The sequence below is a fragment of the Juglans regia genome, chromosome 13 (genome assembly GCF_001411555.2).
Source record: "Juglans regia cultivar Chandler chromosome 13, Walnut 2.0, whole genome shotgun sequence".
NCBI classification, from domain to species: Eukaryota; Viridiplantae; Streptophyta; class Magnoliopsida; order Fagales; family Juglandaceae; genus Juglans; species Juglans regia.
In genome coordinates, this window is record NC_049913.1 from 1,350,716 (window position 1) to 1,376,527 (window position 25,812).

General features: G+C 37.1%; 5 protein-coding genes across 5 annotated transcripts; 2 read left to right on the forward strand and 3 right to left on the reverse strand.

Moving 5' to 3' along the window:
* Nucleotides 1-1,422: 1,422 nt before the first annotated feature.
* LOC108996393 lies at nt 1,423-4,593 on the forward strand. Its single transcript, XM_018972276.2, has 3 exons — nt 1,423-2,251; nt 2,770-3,117; nt 3,197-4,593. The coding sequence occupies exons 1-3, from the start codon at nt 1,787-1,789 to the stop codon at nt 3,818-3,820; spliced, it is 1,437 nt and encodes a 478-aa protein (XP_018827821.1). The 5' UTR covers nt 1,423-1,786; the 3' UTR covers nt 3,821-4,593.
* Nucleotides 4,594-13,031: 8,438 nt separating this feature from the next.
* LOC108996380 (classical arabinogalactan protein 9-like) lies at nt 13,032-15,231 on the reverse strand. The gene is made up of 2 exons (XM_018972250.2): nt 14,525-15,231; nt 13,032-13,387 (listed from the first exon to the last, which is right to left on the reverse strand). Exons 1-2 carry the CDS (start codon nt 15,125-15,127, stop codon nt 13,304-13,306), a joined length of 687 nt encoding a protein of 228 aa, XP_018827795.1. The 5' UTR covers nt 15,128-15,231; the 3' UTR covers nt 13,032-13,303.
* Nucleotides 15,232-19,656: 4,425 nt separating this feature from the next.
* On the forward strand, nt 19,657-22,161 carry LOC108996408. Its single transcript, XM_018972298.2, has 2 exons — nt 19,657-20,096; nt 21,664-22,161. Exons 1-2 carry the CDS (start codon nt 19,788-19,790, stop codon nt 21,781-21,783), a joined length of 429 nt encoding a protein of 142 aa, XP_018827843.1. The 5' UTR covers nt 19,657-19,787; the 3' UTR covers nt 21,784-22,161.
* Nucleotides 22,162-22,588: 427 nt separating this feature from the next.
* LOC108996248 (basic blue protein-like) lies at nt 22,589-23,404 on the reverse strand. Its single transcript, XM_018972012.2, has 2 exons — nt 23,140-23,404; nt 22,589-22,982 (listed from the first exon to the last, which is right to left on the reverse strand). The coding sequence occupies exons 1-2, from the start codon at nt 23,318-23,320 to the stop codon at nt 22,783-22,785; spliced, it is 381 nt and encodes a 126-aa protein (XP_018827557.2). The 5' UTR covers nt 23,321-23,404; the 3' UTR covers nt 22,589-22,782.
* Nucleotides 23,405-24,399: 995 nt separating this feature from the next.
* LOC108996220 (basic blue protein-like) lies at nt 24,400-25,812 on the reverse strand. Its single transcript, XM_018971990.2, has 2 exons — nt 25,488-25,812; nt 24,400-24,691 (listed from the first exon to the last, which is right to left on the reverse strand). Exons 1-2 carry the CDS (start codon nt 25,660-25,662, stop codon nt 24,492-24,494), a joined length of 375 nt encoding a protein of 124 aa, XP_018827535.1. The 5' UTR covers nt 25,663-25,812; the 3' UTR covers nt 24,400-24,491.

A 25,812-nucleotide genomic window follows, 5' to 3' on the forward strand; every position in this document is an offset into this window, starting at 1 on the left:
CATTAGACATATGGCATGTAGAAAACTATCCATATCTCAAAGAATAGGGAGCAGTCATTTTAATATAAAATTATGATTTATTTTTCATCACCAGCACACTACAGTACTTTCTCATATTATGGATTGGATCCTCTTGGAGCCCGCCCTCCTCTTCCGAACATCACCAACCTTGATTTTAATGCAAGATTTTTCCTTACATTGCCAATGTATTCCATGCCTCCAAACCATTTATATTTCAAGATTTTCGCTATCTATTGAGAAAAAGCCAATTGCATCCCTCTCTACTCCTCTTCACTCCCATACAAATTGAATGTTTATCAGTCTCGTTTTTCGAAAAAGATAATGGCCATAATACTAATAATTGAGCATAAATGAGTAGGCAGCGAAAATAAAAAGATAGGATCGTGCTACAGCCCCCGCTTGGGCTCCCGCTGGGAGCTCCCGTTGGGGCTGTAGTGTATTTTTGTGTGTGTTTTTTTTTAAGTTATTTTTTATATAATTTTTTTAATATTTTTTAATATTTTTTAAAAAATAAAATAAATTTAGAACATTATTAAAAACACTTTCTTAATCAAGAAGTAAAAAAAAAAATTATTAAAAAATACTTCCTTAATCACGAAGTAAAATATAAAATCATATAAATATGATTTTATATTTTACTTCGTGATTAAGCAAGTATTATTTAATAATATTATAAAATTTTTTTATTTTTTAAAAATATTTAAAATCATTAAAAACATCTATATAAAAAAAAATTTAAAAATACACATAAAAAAATACACTAGAGCTCCAGCGGGAGCCCCCAGCGGGAGCTCTAGCATTTTCCAAAAAGATAATGGTCATAATATCACGTATAGTTATAAGTACATAAATATTAGGTAATTATTTTTTAAAAAATAAAATTTAATTTTTATGTAGATATATTTTTTTTAAATGATTATATGTAGATTGTGCACTCTACTGTTATAACTATCATTTATCTATTAGTTAACACAGAGTTATTAGCATGAAAAAATCTAATTATAAGCGATTATACGTACTAATATGCTTATTCATTCAATATGATTGGTTAAAAAGTAAATTTTATTAAAACAGTACTAATTTAAATTTAAAATATAAAAATAATAATATTAATATACAGATTAATATGCAAACTTACTTATATATAATAAAACGCTATTAGCATTCGATCATCATAACAAAAAATAATGATCAAGGACTTGTGGATTAGCTAAAAGTAGAATGAGTATTGGACTATATTTAATACAATCATTGCATCAGAATATTACGTCCATAGAATTATTATGTTTAGTATTTATCTCAGATGAATCTTTGAATTCGAAAGAAAAAAGAAGAAGCATAATCCGGTATACCTCGCCAACAAAAAAGAAATCCGGTAAAAGTATAAAAACTCTCCTGCCTTCTCTTTCACACTCCAGCAAGACCCACTCTCTTCGATCCATCTCTAAAATACATCACTCCTCTCTCTCTCTCTCTCTAGAATCACACACCTCGCTCGAAAGTCTCACACACTACCATCACCCCAAAGTCAGTCTTCGAGCCGTTCTCCATAACCGGTTTCCCACATTCCTACTCACTAAAGTCTAAACTCTCTCTCTCTGAAGAACAAGTCTCACTCACGTTCACCTCGCTCATAAACCCGCCTTGCTCTCTAACCAACCAAACACTCACTACTCCCTCCCCCACAGAAGCAGAAAACAACATTCTCGTATCACTTCTTTTGGGTAAGATTTTCGTTTTGAATAGGGGGGAAGTAGAGTCTCAAATGGAAAGAAAGCAGGGGTTCTTCTCGGCGCTAAAAGATGAGGTGGTGAGGGGCCTCTCGCCGTCTCGGTCTCGGGCCAACAGCCCTGCCAGAACCGGTTCGCCTATCATATCGGGCCTGCTCCGGAGAAAGAAGGGCAGCCAACACCAAAATCCCGTGGCGCATCCGGAGCCTTTGATCGCGAGATCCGGCAGTCTGAGGCCACTGGGGGAAGCATTGGCGCCGCTGATGGAGGGTCCGGACCCGGACGGAGGGGAAATTGGGGACTCGAGGAGGAGCGGATCAAGTTTGGGGCAGTGGATGAAGGGGCAACTGGCGAGGACGCCTTCCGTAACCTCTTCCATGGCGGCTTGCAAGAGGTCTGATTTGAGGCTGTTGATTGGGGTGATGGGTGCTCCTCTCGCCCCGGTGCACGTTAGCACCACTGACTCATTGCCTCATCTTAGCATCAAGGACACCCCCATTGTCAGTCTCTCCTCCCATCTCTCATTCTTACAAACCCATTTGCCTCTCTCATTTACGGTGATCCTCACTTATTCATGCAAAAATGATAATATTGAGCTTTTCTCAATCGTTTGTGGGGTGACTCCAGAGTCGTAAAGAGTTGGGTTGGTTTCGTTTTGTTACCTTCGGTTTTTTTAGTGGTATATGTTATATACGTGGAATTGGGATATTGAGTGCTCCTTATATATATATATATATATGCTGGATTATTTAATTTTTTTCCCAGTTTAAGTCCTCGTTTGGTTGATGAGAAAACAGAGGAAAACACACTAAAGAATCCTCAGTTGGAATGAAAATAAGCATAAGTTTGCTACTTTATTGAAGTAAAAAAGAAAGAAAGAAAAGAAAAATATACTACAATTTGCATTTTAGACTTGGAATTAGTGTTTCTCTCCTCTTTGAAATTTAAAACAAAAATACTGTAAAGTTAGTAAAACCCAGTCTTAATTTTTCGTTTTCCCTGACGGTTATTAATGCAGGAGACCTCATCCGCCCAGTACATATTGCAGCAGTACACAGCGGCTTCTGGTGGACAGAAGCTGCAGAGCTCGATTAAAAATGCCTATGCGATGGGAAAGATCAAGATGTTAGCTTCCGAGTTTGAAACCGCCACGAAGGTGATGAAGAACCGGAATGCCTCTAGATGTGCTGAATCGGGAGGGTTTGTGCTCTGGCAGATGAACCCCGACATGTGGTATGTGGAGCTTGCAGTTGGGGGAAGCAAGGTTCATGCTGGCTGCAATGGCGAGCTTGTTTGGAGGCACACTCCCTGGCTTGGTGCCCACACTGCAAAAGGACCCGTGAGGCCTCTGCGTCGAGCACTTCAGGTAAAAACTGTGGCTTTTTGTGCAAGTTTGTTTTAGTTTTATGGCCGTTTCAATATTTGGTTCCTCTTATATATGTCAGGGCCTTGATCCGAGAACTACCGCCAGTATGTTTGCGGATGCAAGATGCATAGGAGAGAAGAAGATCGATGGCGAGGATTGCTTTATCCTCAAGCTTTGTGCTGACCCTCGGACATTGAAGGCCAGGAGTGAAGGTCCGGCAGAGATAATTAGGCATGTCTTGTTTGGCTACTTCAGCCAGAAGACTGGGCTTCTTGTTCACATGGAGGATTCGCATCTGACCCGCATCCAATCTATTGGTGGTGATGCAGTCTACTGGGAGACTACTATCAATTCATTCCTTGACGATTACAGGCCTGTTGAGGGGATCATGATTGCGCACTCTGGGCGCTCTGTGGTGACACTCTTCAGGTTCGGTGAGATGGCAATGAGCCATACCAAAACAAAGATGGAAGAAGCTTGGACAATTGAAGAGGTTGCATTTAATGTTCCAGGCCTGTCGGTAGACTGCTTCATTCCGCCAGCAGATTTGAGATCTGGATCCATCAGCGAGACCTGTGAACTTCCCCAGGACGAAAGGGGAAAGGGGGCAATTGCACTCGCAGCACATCGGGCCAAAGTTGCAGCCCTGGCGAAAGACAATGACAGCTCAGTTGATAACATGATTTGGAAGATGGAAGCCTAAGAAAGGATAGGATCCAAATAGGGGAAATTGTTTATATTGGTAGCTAGTTTTAGTTGACTAACATTTAGAAGTCGCGGATTAGGAGTTCAGCTAGTTTTTTGGAAGTTGGTTTATTCCTAAATTAATCTGTAAATAGAGCATAATCATTCACAGGTTTCACTGGGGCCTGGTTGAATCTTTATACTCAATGCAGAATCCAACTAGGTAGTTGGAGCTCAGGTTTCCATTTAGGAATAGAGCAAGTGGAGGTTAATTTTTAATTTACCTTCAACTTATTATGAAGGTGGTGAAGCTCTGGGAATATTAGAGCCGCTAACCTTTTATAATTTTTCTACTAATTTCGTTGAATGAATTTGGTTGGGACGATAAGAAGGAAACTGGCTTCAACCGACGGGTTTGATCGTAATACTTACTTTGTTAATTTTGCCCTTTGTAAGATTGCTAACTTCTGTGTGGTTGTTCCATCATCCATGGGTTCAAAAGTTGTTTCTTTGTCTGGGAAGGAGGGCTTGGTGAAGGAGTTGAAGCTCCATTTCTTTTCTTTAGCGGCTGTAACCCGCACATATCGGATATGGGTTTCCGATTGCATCGTGACAGTCGGTGCTTCTTTTAGAAAAATGCGAACGAAACATCTTGTCCATAACATGTTGAATGCTCATGAATGTATAGATCAGCATCTTTAATGCTTGAATATCTTCTGTCGCATCACATTGTGAATGCCTACAATATTGACTTACCAGGAGAAAGAAGTATCTGTAATATTGAATCTGTTTCTTTTTTTTTTTTTTTTTTTTGCTTAATTTTTCCTAATATCATCCATCTGTGGGGTCTCCTAGAATTTTGCTATCTTGAAAGCTGATGAGATTTTTCTGGCAATGCTCCATTTCTCTGTGGTATGTTTCTAACTTTCTATTTCTCATCTCCATGGTGCTTAGAAGTACCCATAAATCTTTGACTCTTTGGGACCTTTTTGCTTCATCTTTGTCCCCCCCACCTAGAACTGAGAAGTCTCCATCGTGGGGTCTATGCAACTTCAAGTGAAATTACTTTTTGAATCTAATGCGAGGGTTAGACTGTAGATGGATATGTATATTAAGACCAAACGACTGTCTTGATATATTATTACAGGTTTGGTGGAAAAAATCTATACATCATATTACTCTCGTGCTTGCATCTTATTATGTAAGATGTTGTATATTTATTATTATTAAATAATTATTTGTTAGCAATAAATATTACATGTTACATAGTAAGATGAAAGTGAAATAAAAATATAGTATATAACATTATTCTTTGGTGTGTAATCGCTTATTTGGTATTCATTGCATATGTGTGGAAGGGTGCCACGTCAACATAAAAAATAAAAAAATGATCTTGATATTTGAACTCTTTTTATGAATATATTGGATTGCATAATGAGTGAAATAAGATATGTAGTCTGTGTATTTGCTCAGTCCTCAAAGACCTATGATCAGTATATGTGATATTTATCGACTGGGTAGTGAGAAGTGTTATAAATAGTAATAAAAGAAATAATAAAATATTAAATAATAATAAAAAATATTATTTGTCAATGTGCACCTTCCACCAAGATAAAAAGCAATTCTGAGAATACTGACATTATTTCTTTACCCCCGACTTGGGCCTTTCTGTTTCTTTTTTTGTTTTGTTTTTTTTTGAAGTTTTTTGTCTGCGGGTGTGAAGGTTCCACCTCGTGATGATGTTCCTGAGTGGTCAAAGTGAACAGACGAGGCCCTAGGCTTTATTTTTCAGTGGGGACAATGGGGTTGAAGGTCCAGGCCGCTGGAACCGAGAGGCCTTGTGGTAAATCTTGGTGGAAGGTGCACATTTACAAACAAATGTTTACAGTATTTATTATCTTGAAGGTAGATGTGGCATAGAAAACCTAAAAGTGCCAATTTAATTTATTTTCAAAAAATATCTCATTTCATCTCATCTAATCATTATAATTTTTTTAATTTTTAATATAAAATAAAATAAATAATTCAATTTTTTTAAATTTTAAAATAAAAATAATATTAAAAAATATATTTTAACAATAATTTATTCAACTTTTTAACTTTAATCTCATTTCATTCCATCTCATCTCTGAAAACAAACTAATCCTAAATATACAAATCGCCCCCAACAAAATTTTTTATTTTTTAAATAAAAGAGTAAATGCGAAAACCGACACAACGGACAAAAATCTAGAGCTGTCGTTTTCACACCCCATTTAGCGGGCAGCAGCTCATGTGTGCCTTCGTTTGACCATCGTGCAGTTCGGGCTGTGGGGAAGGCAATGCAATCAAGGTTGGTCAAAAGTAAAAACACAAAAAATCTGCACAACCCAATTATGTTGGGTCAGTCAGTTATACTAACTCATGAAATTCTTTCAAATTAAAGCACAACATTATAATTATGAAACATGTATTTACCAGAGTTGAGAGTAGAACCCACTAGCTAACTTAGGACAGAAAGGTGTTGACTTTCTGAGAAGTGGGGTTATTGATGAAACTTAGGACTAAACAGCCTTGGGTCCTTTACAATTTAAAATATATCCTCCATATGGGAATTGGTTTTTAAAAGTGTAATTGTTTTAGGTTACTCTGACCTCATGATCTCCATTCTTACTAGACTGAAATGTTAGATTCCGAGGTTGACTTGGAACTGAAGTTTCAATTCCTGTCATTTAATTATGGACACTAATTAAACACTTCTCTTTGATCAGTTGGATTTCTGAGCCAGATTCTAAAGTTGACTTCATATTGTCATTTAAAAATCCCTTATGAGTAGTTTATCTACCCATCTATCTTTCTCAAAATATGTAACTGTAGAAGGTTCAGAGTGTTTTCTAAGAAATAGTTTTATCAGGAATTTGGATCTTGACTGTATTTTATTGAAGTGCACGTGGGGAATGGCCTACTTTCCTTTTCCTAATTTCCTCGGTTGTTGACAACCTTATTGTAAAAAAAAAAAAAACTATATATGCCCACAATTTATTGGGAGTGACCCACTTCTTTAACCTTGGCTCACGAACGGGAATAGAGGGCAGTGAAAGGCAGGGCTTCAAAGGTTGGCATTGACTTTGTAGCCCCTATTTATAAGGGGATGTTTACTATAATCCTGCAACTCGGCGGGGTTTTAGGAGGTGCATTGAGCGTTTCAAGGAGGAGTATATATAGGAAGTTTCTTGTAATGTAGATCATCTCAACCAAACCATACATATAGAAATCAAGATGGTAGACAAAGCAAAGAAAATAAAAATCACAGCACTGTCGGCAAAGGAAGCTTGCTTTCCACTTCTTGTAATGCCAAAGAATGGATGCATATTTATGATATTTAATTTACCAACGTCCTGTAACTGATGCAATCCAATTTATGAGGCTTTATTGGCTCCCCATGGCCACACCCTTACTATTATTATTATTATGTCTAAGCTGGACCCATACCGAGCTACAGCCTACAACTCTACTCCACAATCGTATCTCAGTCTAGATACTAAAAAAACGTAGCTTGTTAATCTGTGCGTATGCACCATTTTTTTTGCAAATTTGTTTGTGGGGGTCTACTCACGTTTCCAATAAATAAAAGCAAGTGGCAGTGGCAGCATCTTAATTATCAAAGAATGTGAGAAATGAAGTCATGAAGTCGTTGGTTTGATAGCAAAGTCTGCATTTTTTTTAGACCCAATTGCAGAATCTTACAGTATGGATTAGCAGCATCTCATGATGTGGTTATTTTGGTCATGGAGACACCAAGAATTCGATTGTCTTACAAATCCACCTTTCTTTCTGCGATTGTCAAACAGAGAATTTTTCTTTAACAACTGAACAATGTGGCCAAATTGTATCTCAAAGCTTAACTTTACAGCGAGGGATGAAGACATATTGCCTTATTATTGTTCCTGATACTTCCAGGAATGAGCTATGGGTGTTGCATGATTGGAACAGTCGGACGAGTTCGTACGGCCAGCTTGGTTTAGGTCGTGGTATGCTTCAGATTATGTTCCGATTGGAAAATATATTTAACGGCTTGTTTGGGAACTGAGATCATCTCATCCCATTTCAAAACTTCTTATAATTTCTTTCTTAAATACAAACACTTTTTCATTTCATTTTTTCATCTAATTATTATAATTTTTTAAAATTTCAAATAAAACACAAAAATAATACAGTTTTTTGAAATTTTAAAATAAAAATTATATTAAAAGATTATATTCTAACAATATTTTTAACTTTATAATATTTTTATTTAATTTTTTTTCTCTCATTTACCAGAACCCAATAAAACATCTTAACTCAAACCATTTTATTATTATTTACAAATAATTTTACTACTATTAATAAAATTATCATCTCATCTCATTAGCGTTCTCAGAGTTAGGGCAGTGTAAAATTCTAAAATTTTTGACTCTGCCCGACATCCTCTCCGATTTCGACTCCGACGGAGTCGAAGTCATCGGAATTCGGAGTCGAAATTCGGAGTAATTCAGAATAGATAATCGGAGTCGGAGTTGAAGCTCCAAGGAGCTCCGATTCCGACTCCAACTCCGATTTTTTTAAAAAACAAAAATCCAAAAATTAAACGACACCGTTCCACTTAATATGGAGCGGCGTCGTTTTGATCACACTAGGGGGTCCAAAACGTAGGACCCCCCATCTTCCTTCTTCGATCTTCCTTCTCCCTTCTCTCTTGCGTCTCATGAAGTCCGTCTGAAGTCTGAACCAGTGAAGTCGTCTCGCGTCCCTTCTCTCTCGCGTCTCAGTGCCGTTTGTCGTTGCTCCTCCGTGCCGCCATTCCTTGTTGCTCCTCCGTTCAGCTTCCACCTACGGTGAGAGTAAGGGGTTCCGACCCCTAAATTTAATTCAAGCAATTTGATTTTCTACAGCACGTCTCTTATCAATTGGTATTTTGTTGTGATTCTTGTAAATTGGTTTTGTAAATTTGTAATAAGGAAATGTGTTTGATAAATTGTATGTTGTGTTGTATGCATGCAATGTGTTTAATAAAATGTGCAACAGAATCAAGAACAGAACACCTACGATTTTTGCTCTGTTGGCTCGAGTGAGGTGTCGAGCGTAAGTTGAGTGCACGTTGTTTTGAACATTGGCTCGAGCGAGATGTGGAGCGCAAATCGAGCGAACCTCTATGGAAGAGTTCTGCTCGAGTGCCATGTCAAGCGAATTTCGAGCGAACCTCTTTGCATGGGTTCCGTTCGAGCGCTGAGTCGAGCGTACATCGAGCGAACCTCTATGGAAGAGTTCTGCTCGAGCACCACGTCGAGCGCACTTCAAGCGAACTTTTTTGTATGGGTTCCGCTCGAGCGCTGGTAGCTCCTTACATTCGAGGCCGACGGGATCGACAGTTTCCTCAGGTGATACTGACCCATCTGTAGGGGTTAGAGGCAATCGTATTATACAACAGTATCATCAACTCATGTCAACAAGGAATATTATGCATTGTACATCTAAGGTTGAACGATATTTTATGGAAGTTGTCGAGGCACCTAGTGATGTATTTCAGTTATTAACTTGGTGGAAAGTTAATTCCACCAAGTATCCAGTCCTTTCTCATGTAGCCCGAGATGTGCTAGTAATTCATGTCACTACAGTTGCCTTAGAGTCGGCATTTAGCACTAGAGGTCGCGTGTTGGATGCTTATCGGAGTTCATTGTCACCGTCAACCGTAGAGACCCTCGTTTACACACAGAATTGGATAAGTGAAATACCCATTGGACTAGATACCGTTGGCATTGATGCCGAGAGCTATAGACTTGAATCGGATAAGTTTATATGCTTGTAAATGATGATTTAGGTTGTATTTGGATGTTGAAATGAGTTGAGTTGAGTTGAGTTGAGATGATAAAATATTGTTAGAATATTATTTTTTAAAATTATTATTATTATTTTGGGATTTGAAAAAATTGAATTATTTATTATATTTTGTGTTGAGATTTGAAAAAGTTGTAATAATGAGTTGAGAGGAGTTAAGGAACCAAAATTTATTTTTAATGTTTCTAACTTCTACTTTTTTATGATTTTATAGATTTAATTGTGAATCCTAACATAATTGCCGATGATTGAGAGTATGGAACGGACGCCCCTTGATAGTCTTGGTAAGAATCAAATTATACTTTTACCTTGTTCAATTTCTTATTATCAATTTTTTTTCATTTATTGATTGCAATTTTCTATCTTCATTTCAGGCATGACCAATGGAACAAAAAGCATTTGAGTGAAATCCATGTTTAATTTTTATGTAGTTATATTTCAAAGCTAAGTCAATGTTGTTATTACGTTATAAATAAGACTGTTATAACTTATGGCTACATCATACATGTTATTTACTTTTTAAACTATTGTATTTAAGGTTTTTTTTTTTTTTTTATCTTTTCAGTATTTTTTTTTTACAGATTTGGACTTGGGCTTTGGTGATTATATTTATGTAGTTATATTTATGTAATTATATCCTGATCAAAGACGTGAGATAAGTACTCTTTAATTAGCTCGAAGTACTACCTTTGACATTAACAAGTAATTTATTATATATTCTCCACCATATAATTTTGCCGTCCAAATACATTTCAATATGTTAGAAATGTAGAGAAATAAACGGTCCGACTCTAAATGGAGATCGAAGCTTCCATTCGGAGGTCGGAGTTCCGACTTCCGTTCAAAGTTTCGCTCGGAAGTCGGAGTTCCGTTGGACTCCAACTCCAGTTCGGAGTCGGAGGGACAATTTGGCTCCGACTCTCGGAGGTCGGAAACGACAACTCCAACTCCGTTAGAGTCGGAGCTTAGTCCTACTTAGAGTTGTCGGTTGGATTCCATTACGATGAAATGGCCATCTCCTCTTCTCTGTTTGGTGAAAATTATAGTTAATATTCATTATAGCTATTGGTCTCGTTGAAAATTACTCGTTTCGTTTGACAACGACCTAAAGCTGTCCAATGTGGTTCTGATGGGCCTCGCAAAGGGCCTCCTCCTAGTGGAAAAAGCCACACGAAAAGGTTCGTTTCGCCCGTAGTAATCGGTCAGGCTAAAGGTGAATGGGTCGAAATGCACATCAGCTTCTACATGTGATGATGCGATGATATCTGGGCTCAACTCAGAATCAAAATTTGCAAAGCTTCCATATTAAGCCCAAGTTGAAATAATAAATTAAAATTATCGTTCTATACTATACTTTTATTATATTGTGTTGGTAAGATATTTATCCATCAATTAATAGTTCACCTTTTGATTTTCAAAAATTGAATGGACGGTACTTTTTACTATTATTTAATATTCTATCATTACTTTTTCATTACTGTTCACAGAATACTTGAGAATACTTTACTATCTAAACGTAACATTATAAAGGGAGAAAAAGGAGAGAAAATTATGAGAGGAAATGTGATTTGCTAAGGGAAAAACATATGTTAATGAATTAGATATATAATTTGCTAATTAACCATTTGGCGAGCCTCTAATGATTAATAAATCAAAAGATATATAGATCGTTAATCATTCATTCAAAAAAGGTGAATTACATGTAATTGAAAAAAGAAGAGAAATCAACAGACTTGGCATATATATATACAAAAGTATACGCATAGGTAAACATGATTGACGAAGGAGAAAGAATAATCGATCCAACTTCTAGACTTCTCTACGAAGAAACACTTAAAAAAAAAAGTACAAGAACTGAAACCCTGAAGGAAGATAGAAACGGCCTCTGTATCGCCACTTTCTACTCTAAACATACCAAAGACGGCGAAGAAAAGAGGAATTGTAAAGGTTGATCGGTTTGTTGTCCTTCCAAGTTCCAAACAATGTATCGTGGTGGGTGTAGCTCAAAGGAATGGACATTTTTTCTAGCAAGAAGATGAGAGGTTTACGCATGAGAGACTTGTAAATTATACGGCGTGTTTCAAGAACGTGACACATTGAACACGAGGCAGGAGCTACTCCTGTTTGCACAAAAACAGACGGCGAACCTTCCCTGGCAGTGAAACTGCATTGCAGCCCACGGAGTTTGGTTGCTGAAACAACCTGCAGACCAAAAACGACGAGGCCATGCAGGCCACAGGCCCACAAGGGGTGTCATAGCCCATGACTATCCCGTTCGAGAATGTACAACTGAATTAAGATGCATGTGCATATATATAGCTAGGCTCTTGTTGCAGCTGTAACAGTGCAGGCGGGCTGAATTGGGTGCAATTGCGTTGAGGCCGATTGGACATCATTCGTGATTTATATACCTAGGGCTGTGCTGCGCATCAGCCGCACACCGCAGTACACTGCCCAATTTTTTTTTTTTTTTTTCTTCACTCAATGCACTAGGTTGTGCTCAGGCTTCCATAAACAGTAGGCTTACATTTATATTTTCTCTTGTACCTATAATTATTCTGCATTTTGATATTTCGAGTCATAAATTTTGGGTTTTGACATTTTGGGTTTTGACAAATTTTACATGTGTAGCATCACCAATTCAGAATTGGAAAGTGAATTGTAAAGCAGATGGCCCGTGCATGTGATGCTTTCGGTCTTGTTAGCCCATGGCACTGCCATTGCTATCATTAGCCAGCTCTTTTGCGATGAAATGGGTCACCATGTTACTTTGTTGTTTTCGTCGTCGTTTTCTTAGACGAATGAAATCAAAGGGTGCTTGACAATGGACTAGCCAAATGTTAATGTAAGTCTAAACTTTAGCTAGATGTGAGAAAAAGCCTCCACATTAGACTAGCCAATAGTCTAAAACTTAAGACTTGATGAATAGTAAATCTTAAGTCCTCTCCAAATATGACTAGCTACTATTCACAATGGAAATTAATATTTAATTATTTCATCACTTTTTGAATGGTAAAACATGCATGACATGCACATTATTTCTACTGATTGATATAGTAGACACATTATTTCTACAAAGCATGAAGATCTAAGAAATATATAAATTGTATTTGCAAATAAAAAAATAAAAATAAATAAAAAAATAAAATATTATATTATTATTTTAACTTTATAATGACTAGTCCAATGTGAACTCACTTAGTCAAAAATTGATATTATAGTTAAAAATTAAGATTCTAGCCAAACTTTAGACTTGGCAATAACTAGACCATTGCCAATGCTCTTAGGTGTTCCAAGTTGATCGACTAGGTATGAACTATAAAGAGAGTGCTCAAAAAGCTTGATAAAGAAAAAATACTTATCAACTAAAAGTGAGGTAGCAACAAATAAAGAGATAATGAGAGAAAGAGGTAGCCAGCCACCAATCCAATACAAAAACAACTCCCTCAATAGTCTCTAGTACATAAAAACTGATCCCCTCAAAAATCTCCCAAAAGAATTCAACCGAATGTAATAATATCCCAAATACAAGTAGCAAGTTCCATCATCAGGTGGGGCTACCATGATGGCCAGTAAATATATAGATGCAAAAGTGATAAAACAGAAATTTAAAAAAAAATAAAAAAGGAGAGAACTCTGAGATGTAGCTCTAAAGCACCAACCAGAGGAGAGCCAAACCAAAGATCGAGCTCCCAACCATCTTCTGAATGGAAAAGATCTTCTCAACACCACTCTGCAATATTACAAGATTGTATCAGAGCCTGTTGAACGATAGGATCGCATATTTATAGAAGACTATATATACATACATATATAATAACATCTCAAACACAATAATCCGACATTATCAATGACCATTTCATCAGCTGTTGCATATTCGATTAGCCTTTCCCCTTTTTACCCATTTCAGGCCTGACGTTGTATCAGGACAAGAACCGCATCAGACGCCAAGAAGAGTTGCATGAAGCTCTTAATTAGTAGCTAATGTACTCAGAGTGATAGGTCTAGTTTTAAGTTGCAATAAATACTTGCAAAAAAAAAAAAGTTTTTAAGTTGCAATAAATGCCGACCAAAATCTCAATCAACCAAATTTAAAGTATCTATAGCAACAAGAGCTGAAGGCTAGTATAGGCATCGAGCTACTGGTCGTCACCTTGGACTTCAGCACACATCCTTAGGGTTCTGTAACCTAGTGTTCTCCCTACCACTAGATTCTGTACCTTCTTCAGAAATGCTACCCAGCACCAACAAACTAGTCAACATGGTCACCCTTCTTCCTCACTCACCGTTTACCTTGATCTGTGGCTTATGCCTTACAAGAATACGATTAAATTTGTTGATAGTGCAATCAATACTTTTCATGCTTCTTCCATGAACTGTTGAACATATATCTGAGCACCCGAGATGTCATTGTTACTTGATCCAACAGTAAAAGCAAGATCGTGAGGTCTTAAACACGTGGCTTTGTTTGATTCGCTTTTCTATATGCGCTTCGAACCGATCAGACCTAAACCGCTCCCCAAGCTCACGTGAGCGCGAGACACTAGAACGGAAAACGAACAGGCCCCAGTAACTTAAGCCAGAAAAATCTTTTTCCTGTGCTAGCTGCATCACGCTCAAGTGCTCAAGTATTCCGACACTGACAGTCTATAACACTATAACCGAGATCGGTACCAAAAACAAGTTTATATTTTTCGTTTTTGTTGTAACTATTCTATAACCCATATCGTTACCCGAACTAGATAGAAGAGCATAAAAGGATCTTACCACCAATGTCGTATCTAGAACACTCTGATCTGATTGTTGACAGTATACTATCAAGCATTTTAGCAGGGAGCAAAAAAATATGGATAAAGAAACGGAAACGTACGTTGTCGTTCTGAGTTGGTGCGGGAGAGAGCGCTGACTGGCTCGGCCCCGGAGCTCCCGTCGGAGGAGCAGGTGGACTCGGTCCCAAGGGAGACGGAGCAGGAGCTTTCACCTTCTTGCTTGGCGAGGGAGCAGGAGCCGTAGTTGGAACCATCGCAGGTGGAGATGCAAGTGGAGATGGAGGGGGCACAAACGGTGGAGGACTTGCCGGAGGTGGACTGGCGGGAGGAGGAGTCGCTGGTGGAGGAGATGCTGGAGGTGGAGTGGCCGGGGGAGGACTAGCTGGGGGAGGAGTTGCGGGGGGTGGGGTTGCTGGTGGTGGAGTCGCAGGAGGAGGAGAGGTTACCGGTGGAGGTGTTGCTGGAGGAGGTGAAGACGGAGGCGGAGAACTGACGGGAGGAGGAGTTGCCGTGGGAGGAGATGTAACGGCTGGAGGTGGGGTCGTGGTTGGCGGTGGAGAAGAGGTGGGAGGACTAGTCTGCGTCGGCGGAGCCGGCGTCGTGCTAGGAGAAGTAGCCGGAGCCTGGCCACCAACACCGGCGATCACAATGCAGACAAAACCAACGAAGAGAACAGCCTTCCGATTCATCATTTCTCTTATCATGCGCACCCCTCCCTGCTTAACCTGCGCAGTAGTCTAGCACAGGCTAAAGAGCAAGAGCGAGTGCAGAGTGTTTGGGTTGATGCGTGTGTTTTGAGTGGGAAAATGGGACGGATTAAATAGGCGTTATGTGACGGCGAGGGTAAAGAAGGGCCTTTCAGTTTCGGATCCGTAAACGTGAGGGGAAGGTTCGGGTTCGTCCGTCCACATGGCCTAACTGTATTCGTCGCTACCACACGGATCCGCGGTGTCCAATCCTAGGCCTCAGTACAGGGTCCCACTATGCATCTGGGCGCCACGTTGCACCTTTATTTACGGTAGTGATTTTCACTTTGACTCTTAAGTTTTAACCAGTCAGGTACTGGTTAAAAACGGTGACCGGTGATGCTGCGGGACCCCCTCGTGGTTGGACGGTTGATATCGTACCGGATTAAGACATGTATTTAAGATTCACGATTAGAAATTGAGATGAATTAAGTTCATTATAAATAATAATGAGTTAGATAATAGAGTAAATTTTGTGAAATATATTTAAGATAAATTTATATATGTTTATATATTAAAATGAGTTTAGATATATTTATAATAATTTAAAAAAAGTTATGAGTTTTGCTTGAAAATATGTTTTAAATTAAAAAAAATTGTGGATTTCACGTATAAATTAAAGATGTTTTGAGTTAAAATGAATTTAATGATTTAAGAATAAGTGTTTAAATGTTAGATACAGCTTAAAATTAGATTGAACTGAATTGATCTCAGTACAATCCAACAACTAAATGAGGCCTAAATCTTATTTAAAATCTGGTTAGTTAATTTTTTTTTTAATCTTATTTCGTGTGTCCTTAATGTATTGGAACGTGGCACTTTGGTTTTTAATGTAAATAAATATAGTTACAATTTGTAGCTGATCTGTACTAAATGTCTCCTAATGGTGTTGGCGAACCTTAGTTGGCATGAAGCACAAGTTGTGAAGTAGTAACAAGTTAGAAACATTATGGACTGTGGTCGTTAACAAATTAACAAGGAAGCAGGTCCAATTTGGTTGGTGTGACTATTACACGGTTGGTCTTTGTTTAATGATTCTATAATGTGGATGGGGATCATAATCATGAGCTTTCAAGATGGGTAAAATTAATATACCGCGAATCTAATTTTGATATAAGCAATTTAATTATAATATTATAAATAAATTGGTCTATCTTGGAATATATATATAGGAAAATATATATATATATATTTTGTAATATTATTTGATGCACAGTTGGCAGGATTTTCGTCCGTTGGAAGATGGAGCAAGATTATGATTAGGGGTGGCCTGCCACTTCATGCTATCGACCGTTTTATTGCAAATGTGATCTGTACGCCAAGCTTTGGCAAAAAAAAAAAAAAAAAATCAAACGAACTGAGCCGGTATGAGCAATGATGAAGCATCGCCAATCAAAATGCAAAATATAAATATGAAAATACAAATATAAATAAAAACTCAGTTGGTGGGCTTTGTGAGCTGTCTGTCACGCCGTGATAAAGGGCCTTGAATGGGAAATATTGCTATTTTTTTTTTTATATATATGTTTGAAAGAGATAATAATTACAGCTAAACTTTGGCAATGAGTGAACATCATTATCTGGATCTACGTGTCTTCTCTAAATTTATTTAGGACACATGAAAAAAAAAAAAAAAAAACTGATGGAAAAAGAAAGGGTTGTTAGTTTGCTTACAATCCAATCAAGACCTCATAACGGCTTTACCCCTGTTAATGCTTAATTCCTATTAAGGGCCGCCAAAAGTCGCACAACAGGCCGAGAGATGAAGAGCCATTCCTGATCAGCTGCTACGATTCGATTCGAGCTGCAGGTTTCGTTTGAAGTTAAATTCATTTCAATTTATTATTATAATTTTTTTAAATTTTAATATAAAATATAATAAATAATTTAATTTTTTTAAATTTTTAAATAATAATAATAATAAATAATAATATTTTATCATCTTAACTCAATTCAATTCAGTTTAACATTCAAACGCATCTAATTTGTGTGGTTTGAAGCCTTCAATGACTGTCTAATATGGATATACTATATCTATATGTACATCCATAACAATAAATATGAGATAATAATAAAAAAAATATGTAGATATACAAATTTATATAGTTCAGTATAATATTTACGTGCACAGATTGTTTGAGATAAGTAAATTTATTATAATATAATTGTTTTATAGTCTCTCGTGATCTTTTATTTTTACTATACAATTAAAGTCTGAGTTATATTTCTTAAAAGAAATATTTTTTCAAAGCTCTCAACGCGAAATTGAAGAAACCAAAATAGCAGTTTGAACTTTGAAGTCCATCTTTTTCTTCTACCCATTTCCTTCTTTACGTCACATGTTTCCATCCTTTATGTCATATATCTTATTAACGCCCTTTTATTTTTTTCAACAATTTTCCCTCATTTACTCATCTCTCTCTTCCCTTGTGAAGAGAACTCCATCCTTAGATTGAGCTTGGAAGCCTGGAAGGCCATATCGGGCATGAGATATTTTATTCTTGAAGTTTAAATATTAATACATAATAGTAATAATTTTAACTTTATATTTTATATGAAATAAAATAGTTTTAGATGAGTTTAATAAAATATTATTTTTTAATATTATTATTTTAAAATTTTAAAAATTAAATTATTTATTATATTTAATATGAAAATTTTAAAAAAATTATAATAATAAAAATGAAACGAGATAAACTAACTCTGCATCGAAATAGGGCTAAATTATCGGCAGTTGTTGCAGCTCGAGAAAGAATCATAAAGCACGACAATCATGACAGGAGGAAATGAACAAAGTTCCTGAAACAATCATCGTGGTAATGGAGGACAGCTACAATTTTAGGTGGGCCCAGAGCCCAAACCAGCGTAGAGAGAAAGCTAAAGCTACGGATGGGCCATGTTGGTTTAACGGTCATATCGATAGCATGAATGATGTTTACTGGCTAGCCTCCGCCTGTTGGCCCATTTCTTTCAAAAGCTCAAAATGACCTCCACCGCCACCACCACCGCCACCATCCGCCACTGATTGAGTTGAATTTATTATCATCAGATTTCTTTTCAACTCACGTCACGCAAAAACTAAAAAGCTTGTGAAAGAATTACCAAACAGAAACAGCTAGATGCGTTTAAAGCAGATCTGAAACACAAAGCCAATTACAAGGCAACAATTTTTATTATTTTTTTTATGACAATAACGTACGTAGCGGACATCGTAATCGAAATGCCGAATGATCATTGTTATCAGCTAGCGGCATGCATCATGTGTTATTCTGTGATTGGTTGTTGTGCACCAAACTGAGCTTATGGTATGGAGTTAATACATAACATATTTTCATGGTGTTGTAGATTTCAAAACATTGACTTGTTGAATTTTAGTTCATAATAACGTATAACTTAAATAAGGAGCCAGAAAGCCAGGCTGCTACGTATCTGCTAGAGCAATTAAGAGGGAATGTGGTGTGGGGTCCTTTCTTTCACTTTTCCTTCAAGTTTGGGTTGCCCACAAAATTTTTGTTACTTTAGGCTACAGCGTTGGAAGCAATATTTTTAATTTCGTACCGTACCGGCTGGTACAGTTGAAATTTTTCGTTTCGACCGTCCGGCCGGTACAGGTACTAGATATATACTGTACCGGCCGTTTCGGCCTAAATTTCGGCCTGTATCGGCCTGTACCGGCCTATATTTCGGCCGGTACCGGCCGATATTTCGACCTGTGTTTTTTTTTTTTTTTTTTCGTTTTTTCAAACTACAAGTTTATTTTTTGACCCTCAATTTAGATTAGACTATTTATAATTTATATGTATGTATGTATTTATATATAATTTATTTATATATAAACTATTATTTTAGAATATAATTGTTATATATATTTATATATATAATTTATTCATATATCGACTATCCCGAAACGATACACGAAACGGTACCGGTATCGAAATATTTCGTTCCAGTGTCTTGACCGGTACGCCATCCGGTACGGTATTCAAAACATTGGTTGGAAGCTCTAGAAGCCAGTACACTCTCCGCAACCAAAGACTTCACTTCAATTGCCGAACCAAAAAATTCCCTTTTTTTTTTTTTTTGTTTTGTTTTTGTGTGTGTTATTTATTTGAAGTTTTGGTAGAGCTATGGGCCATCTAAAGTGAGCGGAGCCGGACCATCACACATTGGATCTTCGAAATGGTTGTTGGATGGTCATCAAAATTCATAACCTATCCTTATTCCTTAGCCCCAATACAGACAGATAAACATATATCGGCCCAAACACGAGAAACTTCATCCATGACCTAGCTGGCCTACACTCCCCTCCTTTATTCATCTGTTTATCCTTCCCTCCACGCCAATTATTTCCGTAAAATCACGTCTACGCAACAAAATCAACGTTTATAATACGTTTTAGTTTAATTACTATATTAGATTGTTCGTCGCAGAAAAACAAGCAAAACGAAAATATATGAGACAAAAAGGACAGGATATTTCCGTAATTATGTTGATCTGGAAAAGCTAAGAATTTGTACACCAGAGGATTTAGGGGGGTTTTACAGACTTGTCTAGTATCCTTTCCCTCTCTCTCTCTGTGTGTCTGAGTCACGCTCTATCCCGTCACTGAGCAAACGAAATGGCGACCTCTCTTGGGTTCTTCTCGACCTTTATCTCCGGCAAAACTGCGTGGCTGACGGCCAAACACTCATCCGCCTATTCCGTCATCCTCGCCCATCCCCACAGGGTTTCAGCTCACCCGCGCATGGTGCGCATGGTGACCTCCGCCACCGTTTCAAACGAAGCCCAAGAAAAGCGCGCCCCCCGAGGCATTATGAAGCCGCGGCGTATCTCTCTGGAGATGCAAGCCCTCGTTGGAGTCCCCGAGATTTCTCGCACCCAAGCTCTCAAGCAGATTTGGGCCCACATTAAGGAACACAATCTTCAGGTCTGAATCGTAAATTTTAGTTTTTCCTTTTTATTCCTCTATTATTTCGAAAGTAATAGTTTTTTTAACCCCTTGTGTGTTTGAAGTGGATTTTACTTATTGGGGTTTTTAGACAGGGTTTATGTTTGGATACATACGGCTTTGTTGGTGCGAATGGAATGTGGGTTATGTTTTTCTATCAGCGTGCCTCGTATGATTTGAAATGGTCTGCGTTTATGTGGTTTTTCATGGGGTTCTACGGTTCTGCAGTGAGTTGAACATTGGATTTGTTGTTGGTTGTGGTGATGCTAATAAATGCGATTTATTTGTGGATTTCGTATTTTGGGGTTTTAGATGGGTTTATGTGTCTGGATAAGGCTCTGTTTGGGCAGATGAAAGAAGGCTAGGCAACAGTGGTTGTGCCTCAAATTGTCTAGTACTTAGTATGCTGTTTGTTAAACCGTAGTGTGTGTTTGATGTGGGCTTTGGTTTTTTGTTATTTATTTATTTATTTTTGGGTTTTACACGAGTCTCCATTGTTGAATAACTGCTGTGTGTAAATGAAATCTAGGCTTTGGTGCTACTCTGATTTTTCTTCTTAATATCTTCAAGTGCTTGTTGATTTTTGCAACTCTTTACTGTGGTTGACGCTGGTTTCTGTTTGTTGGGGTTTAGTTGGGTATTTATATCTAGATAAGGCTGCGTTGGATTTGAAAGTTGGGGTATGTCACTGTAAAATCACCACTTGTCTCAAAAGTTAAGTTGATGGAAAGAGGTAGATTTTATTATTTGTATTATATTCAGCCAATAACATGGTGTTATTTTTCTAACTTATAGAGTAAGTAACACTTTGTGTGTTGAAACCATTTGGCAGGTTTGGTTTGGTTATGCGGTTTTATAAGTTGGACAAATGTAGTGTCTTTTGCTAAAGTTTACCTCTTGGGTTTTCATATGTGCATTTTGTTTTTGCTGTAATCTGCATAGACTATGGCGGTGGACAAAATATAGGTTTCACTCTATTAGTTTTCAGGAAAAGTGTGTCAATTGTAGTGGAAAGAAAGATGCAACATTTTTATATCAATTTTCTGTGCTTCCATGTGTGGATAACTTGTGTTCTTGTTGATGAAATGTGCATTTTGCAAGTATCTCACTTTCTGTGAGTGCTTTTTGAGTTGTGTGGCAAAGATCTAAATCCTCATCCTCCCAGGCCAATAAGTTAGTCTTGAAGTAGCTCTCAAGTCAAATGCATTTAATAATCGAAGGTCAGATGTGTCTTGTTTCATTCCTTCTGTCAATAGATTTTATAACCGTAGCACTTCGTCACTGTAGACAACTTCAATTAAGAAATACTTCAGACCAAGATATTGTTGGTTCCATTTTGGTGATAGATTTACTATTTCTATGCTTAAAATTTTTTTCCCCCTTGTTTTTTGTTCTATCACGCACTTTAGTTTTCTTGGGTTGTCTGTTACTTGAGTCTTCTTGCATCAATGTGGATTTATAACATGTCATGTCAACTGTGCCATGTCTGTGTTAAGTACCCCTAATTTGTTTTCCTGATTTGGTTTCTTTGTTTTCATTATTCTAGGACCCGGAGAACAAGAAGATCATAATTTGCGATGAGAAGCTGAAGAAGATATTTGGAGGGAGAGATCAGATTGGGTTTCTCGAGATTGCAGGGTTGATTAGTCCTCACTTTCTTAAGTGAACCAAGGATGCAAGAGAACCAAGATGAACTTGGTGGAAGTGTTATGAAGCTAATCGTTTGTGCTTGACGCCTGTGATTTGGTTGATGATAATTAAAGACAGCTACGTTTTGCAACTCAGTAGTGTTATCTTAGTCTTAGGAGTATTCGGCAGCCTTAAATTCCAGGTTCTTAGAAATGTAGGCTTCGACTGCAATATCGGCTATGGCGGCTAGTTTTTGTTTTGTTCCACATCTTAGATTTTGGTGGAACCGCGTATCAATTAATCGTGTTTTGTCAAATGTTCCCATGCTATGTTCCCCATGCCTACATAAATCTTCTTGTTCTGCTCAATTTAATCTTGGATTTATTGTATGAGAATCCTTCCCGGACGATCTAAATATGCCCACACGTAGAATAAAATAGTGTATTATTTCCTACTTTTGGAGTTCGAAAGCGAAACGTGACCAATATATATGGGCCCTGAACAGAAAGAAAATCGGTGAATTGTCATCAATTACTCTTTCTGATTTCTAAGACTGGCGACGATTTTGAAGGTTCTCTCCCTTTGGAAAAACAGAAAGAAACAGTTTCGTTGAGAGGAACTCCAGACCAGAATTGCCACAGAAGCATTTTTGTTACTAGTAAGGCCTGAATCAACTGTTTTGCACTGTTTTCTCTTTAGGAGGGATTAAGATACTTCAAGTTCGGATGCCTCAAAATGATAGAGAAGTAAGTAAAGTCTAATTAATTTTCAACTTAAGGCCCTGAATCATTTTTCGTTTTAATTTACGAGACTTTCTTCATTCGTCGGAAAGAATTAATGGCTTGACATAATAAATATCGCAGTAATTTCATTGCCAAGGCAAAAATATATCGAATAAAACACAGCATGACTTTCCAAAAATGACTCCGAATGAAAGCAATCTAAAATTCAAACATAGTACAAATGAGTTTGATTCCACCGTGTCTTATTGGGAACAAAGCCAAGCAAACAGAATTGGACATATTTTTCGGTCCAGTTACGATGCGTTGACTGTTATTTTCATTTTGGATTCACAATGCCCAGGAAAAGTGCAGATGAAGTAGTTTTGTCCCTTCACCAGCGTGATCTGATCGCTTCCACTCTGAAATTGTTGAGAATCTTCAGCTGCCTTGCATGTTTCGTAACCTTGTTTGTCTACAACCACCACATTGTGGACTGCCGAGCTGTAGTTGAACACTGTAATATAGAAACATGGAAAACAGTACTTTAGTCTTAATTTGTCGGAAAATCGCTTAATGTTCTAACCTCGTATATATCAACTTAATCAGAGTTATTTTTGAATTGGGATTTCATGACAAGTTGCAAGTGTACGGTATCGATCATATGTACGTACCCAGAACATCACCAGCCATGAAGGTCTTTGCATTAGGCCAATTATCAACACCGAAGGTCCAACCGCCTGCATCTCCAACAGTAAAGGTAGCTGCCCAAACGTTCTCACAGTGAATTAGGAGCATACCTAATAGCACAACTGTGGCAACAATTGCACTACCTCTTCCCTGGGCCATCTGCATGCCCAATATAACTTCCCCACCAAAGAAAAATTAACAAGAAGAACGATGAAGTGTTGAAAGGCAAGGATGGAAGACTAAATGTGTGACTAACTTGACCCTGCAAATGTTCATTTTATGGAGTTTCTGCACTGATCACCAAACATGGGAATAACATTGCTCTAATTAGTAGTTGAGTAATGTAGAGGTCATGTAGGATTGCAGGTGTACGTGTGTGTGTGAGAGAGAGAGAGAGAGAGAGAGTATTTACTAATCTATAATCTACCGGAAACAAGAAATTTCAAAAACATGAATTCATGGTTTTTTTTTTTTTTTTCATTTTCCCAAACATGATCATAGTCGGCTACAAAATTAGTAGATATAATTTTTACTAAAGAGACTTGGTTTTGTCAAATAAGGATAGTTTTTCTTGTTTTTCCCAATATATTCCTCAAGCTGCTCTCCTGTGCATGTAGTAACGGCTTTGACAAAAGGAGAAAGCAAGTTTTAGATTAGTTGAAGCATGCCGTGGCACTGGCTGATGTTCCATATTGACCCTACAGATTCCACATGGCTGAGAGTTTCGTGTTTGGAAATTGCAGAGAGTTTATTTTTGGGTTCTTTGAATATGATTTATTATGCACTTTAGGCACTGGGGCTAAGCTGCTAAATCTTTGTGCATCAAAGAGATTTCGAATGCGTAACATCCACTACGCTATAAATACCCTTACTTTGTTCTGGGTTTTGTCCTCTGTTTTCATTCTTTTAGGACAAAACAAGATGATACTTCGCGATGAGAGGCTGAAGAAGATACATATTTAATATTTGAATAATACTACATACAGTTGTGGAGTGCGTAAATGCCGTGCAGTCACTTTAAAAAAGAGTGGAGTCCATTATTAAAAAACTAATTTCTTTTTATGTAAGTTTTATATTTATTCAATTTTTTCAAAACGACTGTACGATACTTGCACACTCACGACTGCAAGTATCATTCTTCTTAATATTTGGAGGATGAAAGCTAGCGGATTTATATTTCTCAGGATGTCATCAATTGATCAGCGAATATAACATTCACTTTCTTAAGTGTTTGACAGACAAAATGAATTTAGAACCCAGAGCAATATATTTTCTTATTAATATATGAACTTTAGTCCATTCTGTACTACTGAAAAGGAGACCTCTTTGGCTTAAGTTACAATGCATAGACAGTTATTTTCATTTTGGATTCACAATGCCCAGTAAAGCTGCAAATGAAATAGTTCTGTCCCTTCACAAGCGTGACCCGATCGCTCCCACTCTGAAATATTGTATCTCCTTCGGATACCATGCATGCATCATAACCTTGTTTGTCCACAACCACCACATTGTGCCTTTCTGGGTTGTAGTTGAACACTGTAATTAGTATAGATACAAGGAGAAAATAGTTAGTAAGGCTACGTTTGGATAGAGAGATGATCTCAAATGACATGTGAATAATAGTAAAAAAATGATGAAAAATTAATAATAAAATATTAAATAATAGTGAAAAGTAAGTGAAGACTAACGATGGAATTTTAAATAATAGTATCCAAACACAGCTTAGAGCACTAGTATTAGACTTATCAAATGAGTCTAACTTTCAAAATTTAATGATTTTAACTTTAAAATCTTGATATTGGATTTATTATATGCTCAAATATCAAGTTTTTATCTATAGTATATTTTCCTTTATCTTCAAATTTGAAGACTTCCCATTCATTGGTTATCGGCATTATTTTAAGATTAATGGCAGGATCCTGCCTTGTTTGGTTCATTTGGTACATATTTTCTCCAAAATAAACTGTACAGTTAGAAGCAGATAGGTTCGTAAATTCTTTTGAATTTGGGTCAAGTGGCAGTTATGTTTTCTCTTTATCGTTCATCCACTTGCGGGATGTCAAGATGAATATATTTTTTGGAAGATGGAAATCCGAACTTAGATATGAAAGAAAAAATTAACAAAATATGAAAAAAAAAAAAAATTATTAAAAAAATAATATTATATTATTATTTTAATGAATCGAATAAATATTAATCTGAAATTATAAATAAAAAAATTTTAAATTTATAAAAAATATATATTTTAAATAAATTTAACGAAATCAATCCTAATTAATCTGAAACTGGTAGGCACAGCAAAGTAGAGGAGTTTCCTACAGGTCATTATTACCTAGTACATCACCAGAATTGAAGGTCTTTCCCTCCGGCCAACCATCAACATTGAAATTCCAACCGGAAGCATCTCCAACAGTAAAGGTAGCCGCCCAAGCGTTCTCACTGTTGAGGAGCAGAACCAGCAGCAGAACTGTGGCAACAACTGCAGCAGCGTCTCTTCCCATGTCCATCTGGCTGATCAAAACTTTGAACAAGGAGAATTAACAAAAAATGAGAGCTATAAAGATGAGAATGCCAATTAAGGATGGATAGGTTGAGCCAGGAAATCTTCCTTTTATAGAGTTTCTGGCAGTATTCACCCAAGTACACGAGAATTGTAT

What these genes read in the sequence shown, in the direction of transcription:
- LOC108996380 (XM_018972250.2), bottom strand. Translation starts at nt 15,127, where the DNA reads ATGATAAGAGAAATGATGAATCGGAAGGCTGTTCTCTTCGTTGGTTTT. An exon ending in CACCAACTCAGAACGACAAC is followed by an intron (nt 13,388 to 14,524) that starts GTACGTTTCCGT and finishes GTAATATTGCAG; the next exon opens with AGTGGTGTTGAGAAGATCTT.
- LOC108996408 (XM_018972298.2), top strand. Translation starts at nt 19,788, where the DNA reads ATGGCGACCTCTCTTGGGTTCTTCTCGACCTTTATCTCCGGCAAAACT. An exon ending in TTAAGGAACACAATCTTCAG is followed by an intron (nt 20,097 to 21,663) that starts GTCTGAATCGTA and finishes TCATTATTCTAG; the next exon opens with GACCCGGAGAACAAGAAGAT.
- LOC108996393 (XM_018972276.2), top strand. Translation starts at nt 1,787, where the DNA reads ATGGAAAGAAAGCAGGGGTTCTTCTCGGCGCTAAAAGATGAGGTGGTG. An exon ending in GCATCAAGGACACCCCCATT is followed by an intron (nt 2,252 to 2,769) that starts GTCAGTCTCTCC and finishes TTATTAATGCAG; the next exon opens with GAGACCTCATCCGCCCAGTA. An exon ending in CTCTGCGTCGAGCACTTCAG is followed by an intron (nt 3,118 to 3,196) that starts GTAAAAACTGTG and finishes TATATATGTCAG; the next exon opens with GGCCTTGATCCGAGAACTAC.
- LOC108996248 (XM_018972012.2), bottom strand. Translation starts at nt 23,320, where the DNA reads ATGCAGATGGCCCAGGGAAGAGGTAGTGCAATTGTTGCCACAGTTGTG. An exon ending in CATGGCTGGTGATGTTCTGG is followed by an intron (nt 22,983 to 23,139) that starts GTACGTACATAT and finishes TCTATATTACAG; the next exon opens with TGTTCAACTACAGCTCGGCA.
- LOC108996220 (XM_018971990.2), bottom strand. Translation starts at nt 25,662, where the DNA reads ATGGACATGGGAAGAGACGCTGCTGCAGTTGTTGCCACAGTTCTGCTG. An exon ending in CAATTCTGGTGATGTACTAG is followed by an intron (nt 24,692 to 25,487) that starts GTAATAATGACC and finishes TACTAATTACAG; the next exon opens with TGTTCAACTACAACCCAGAA.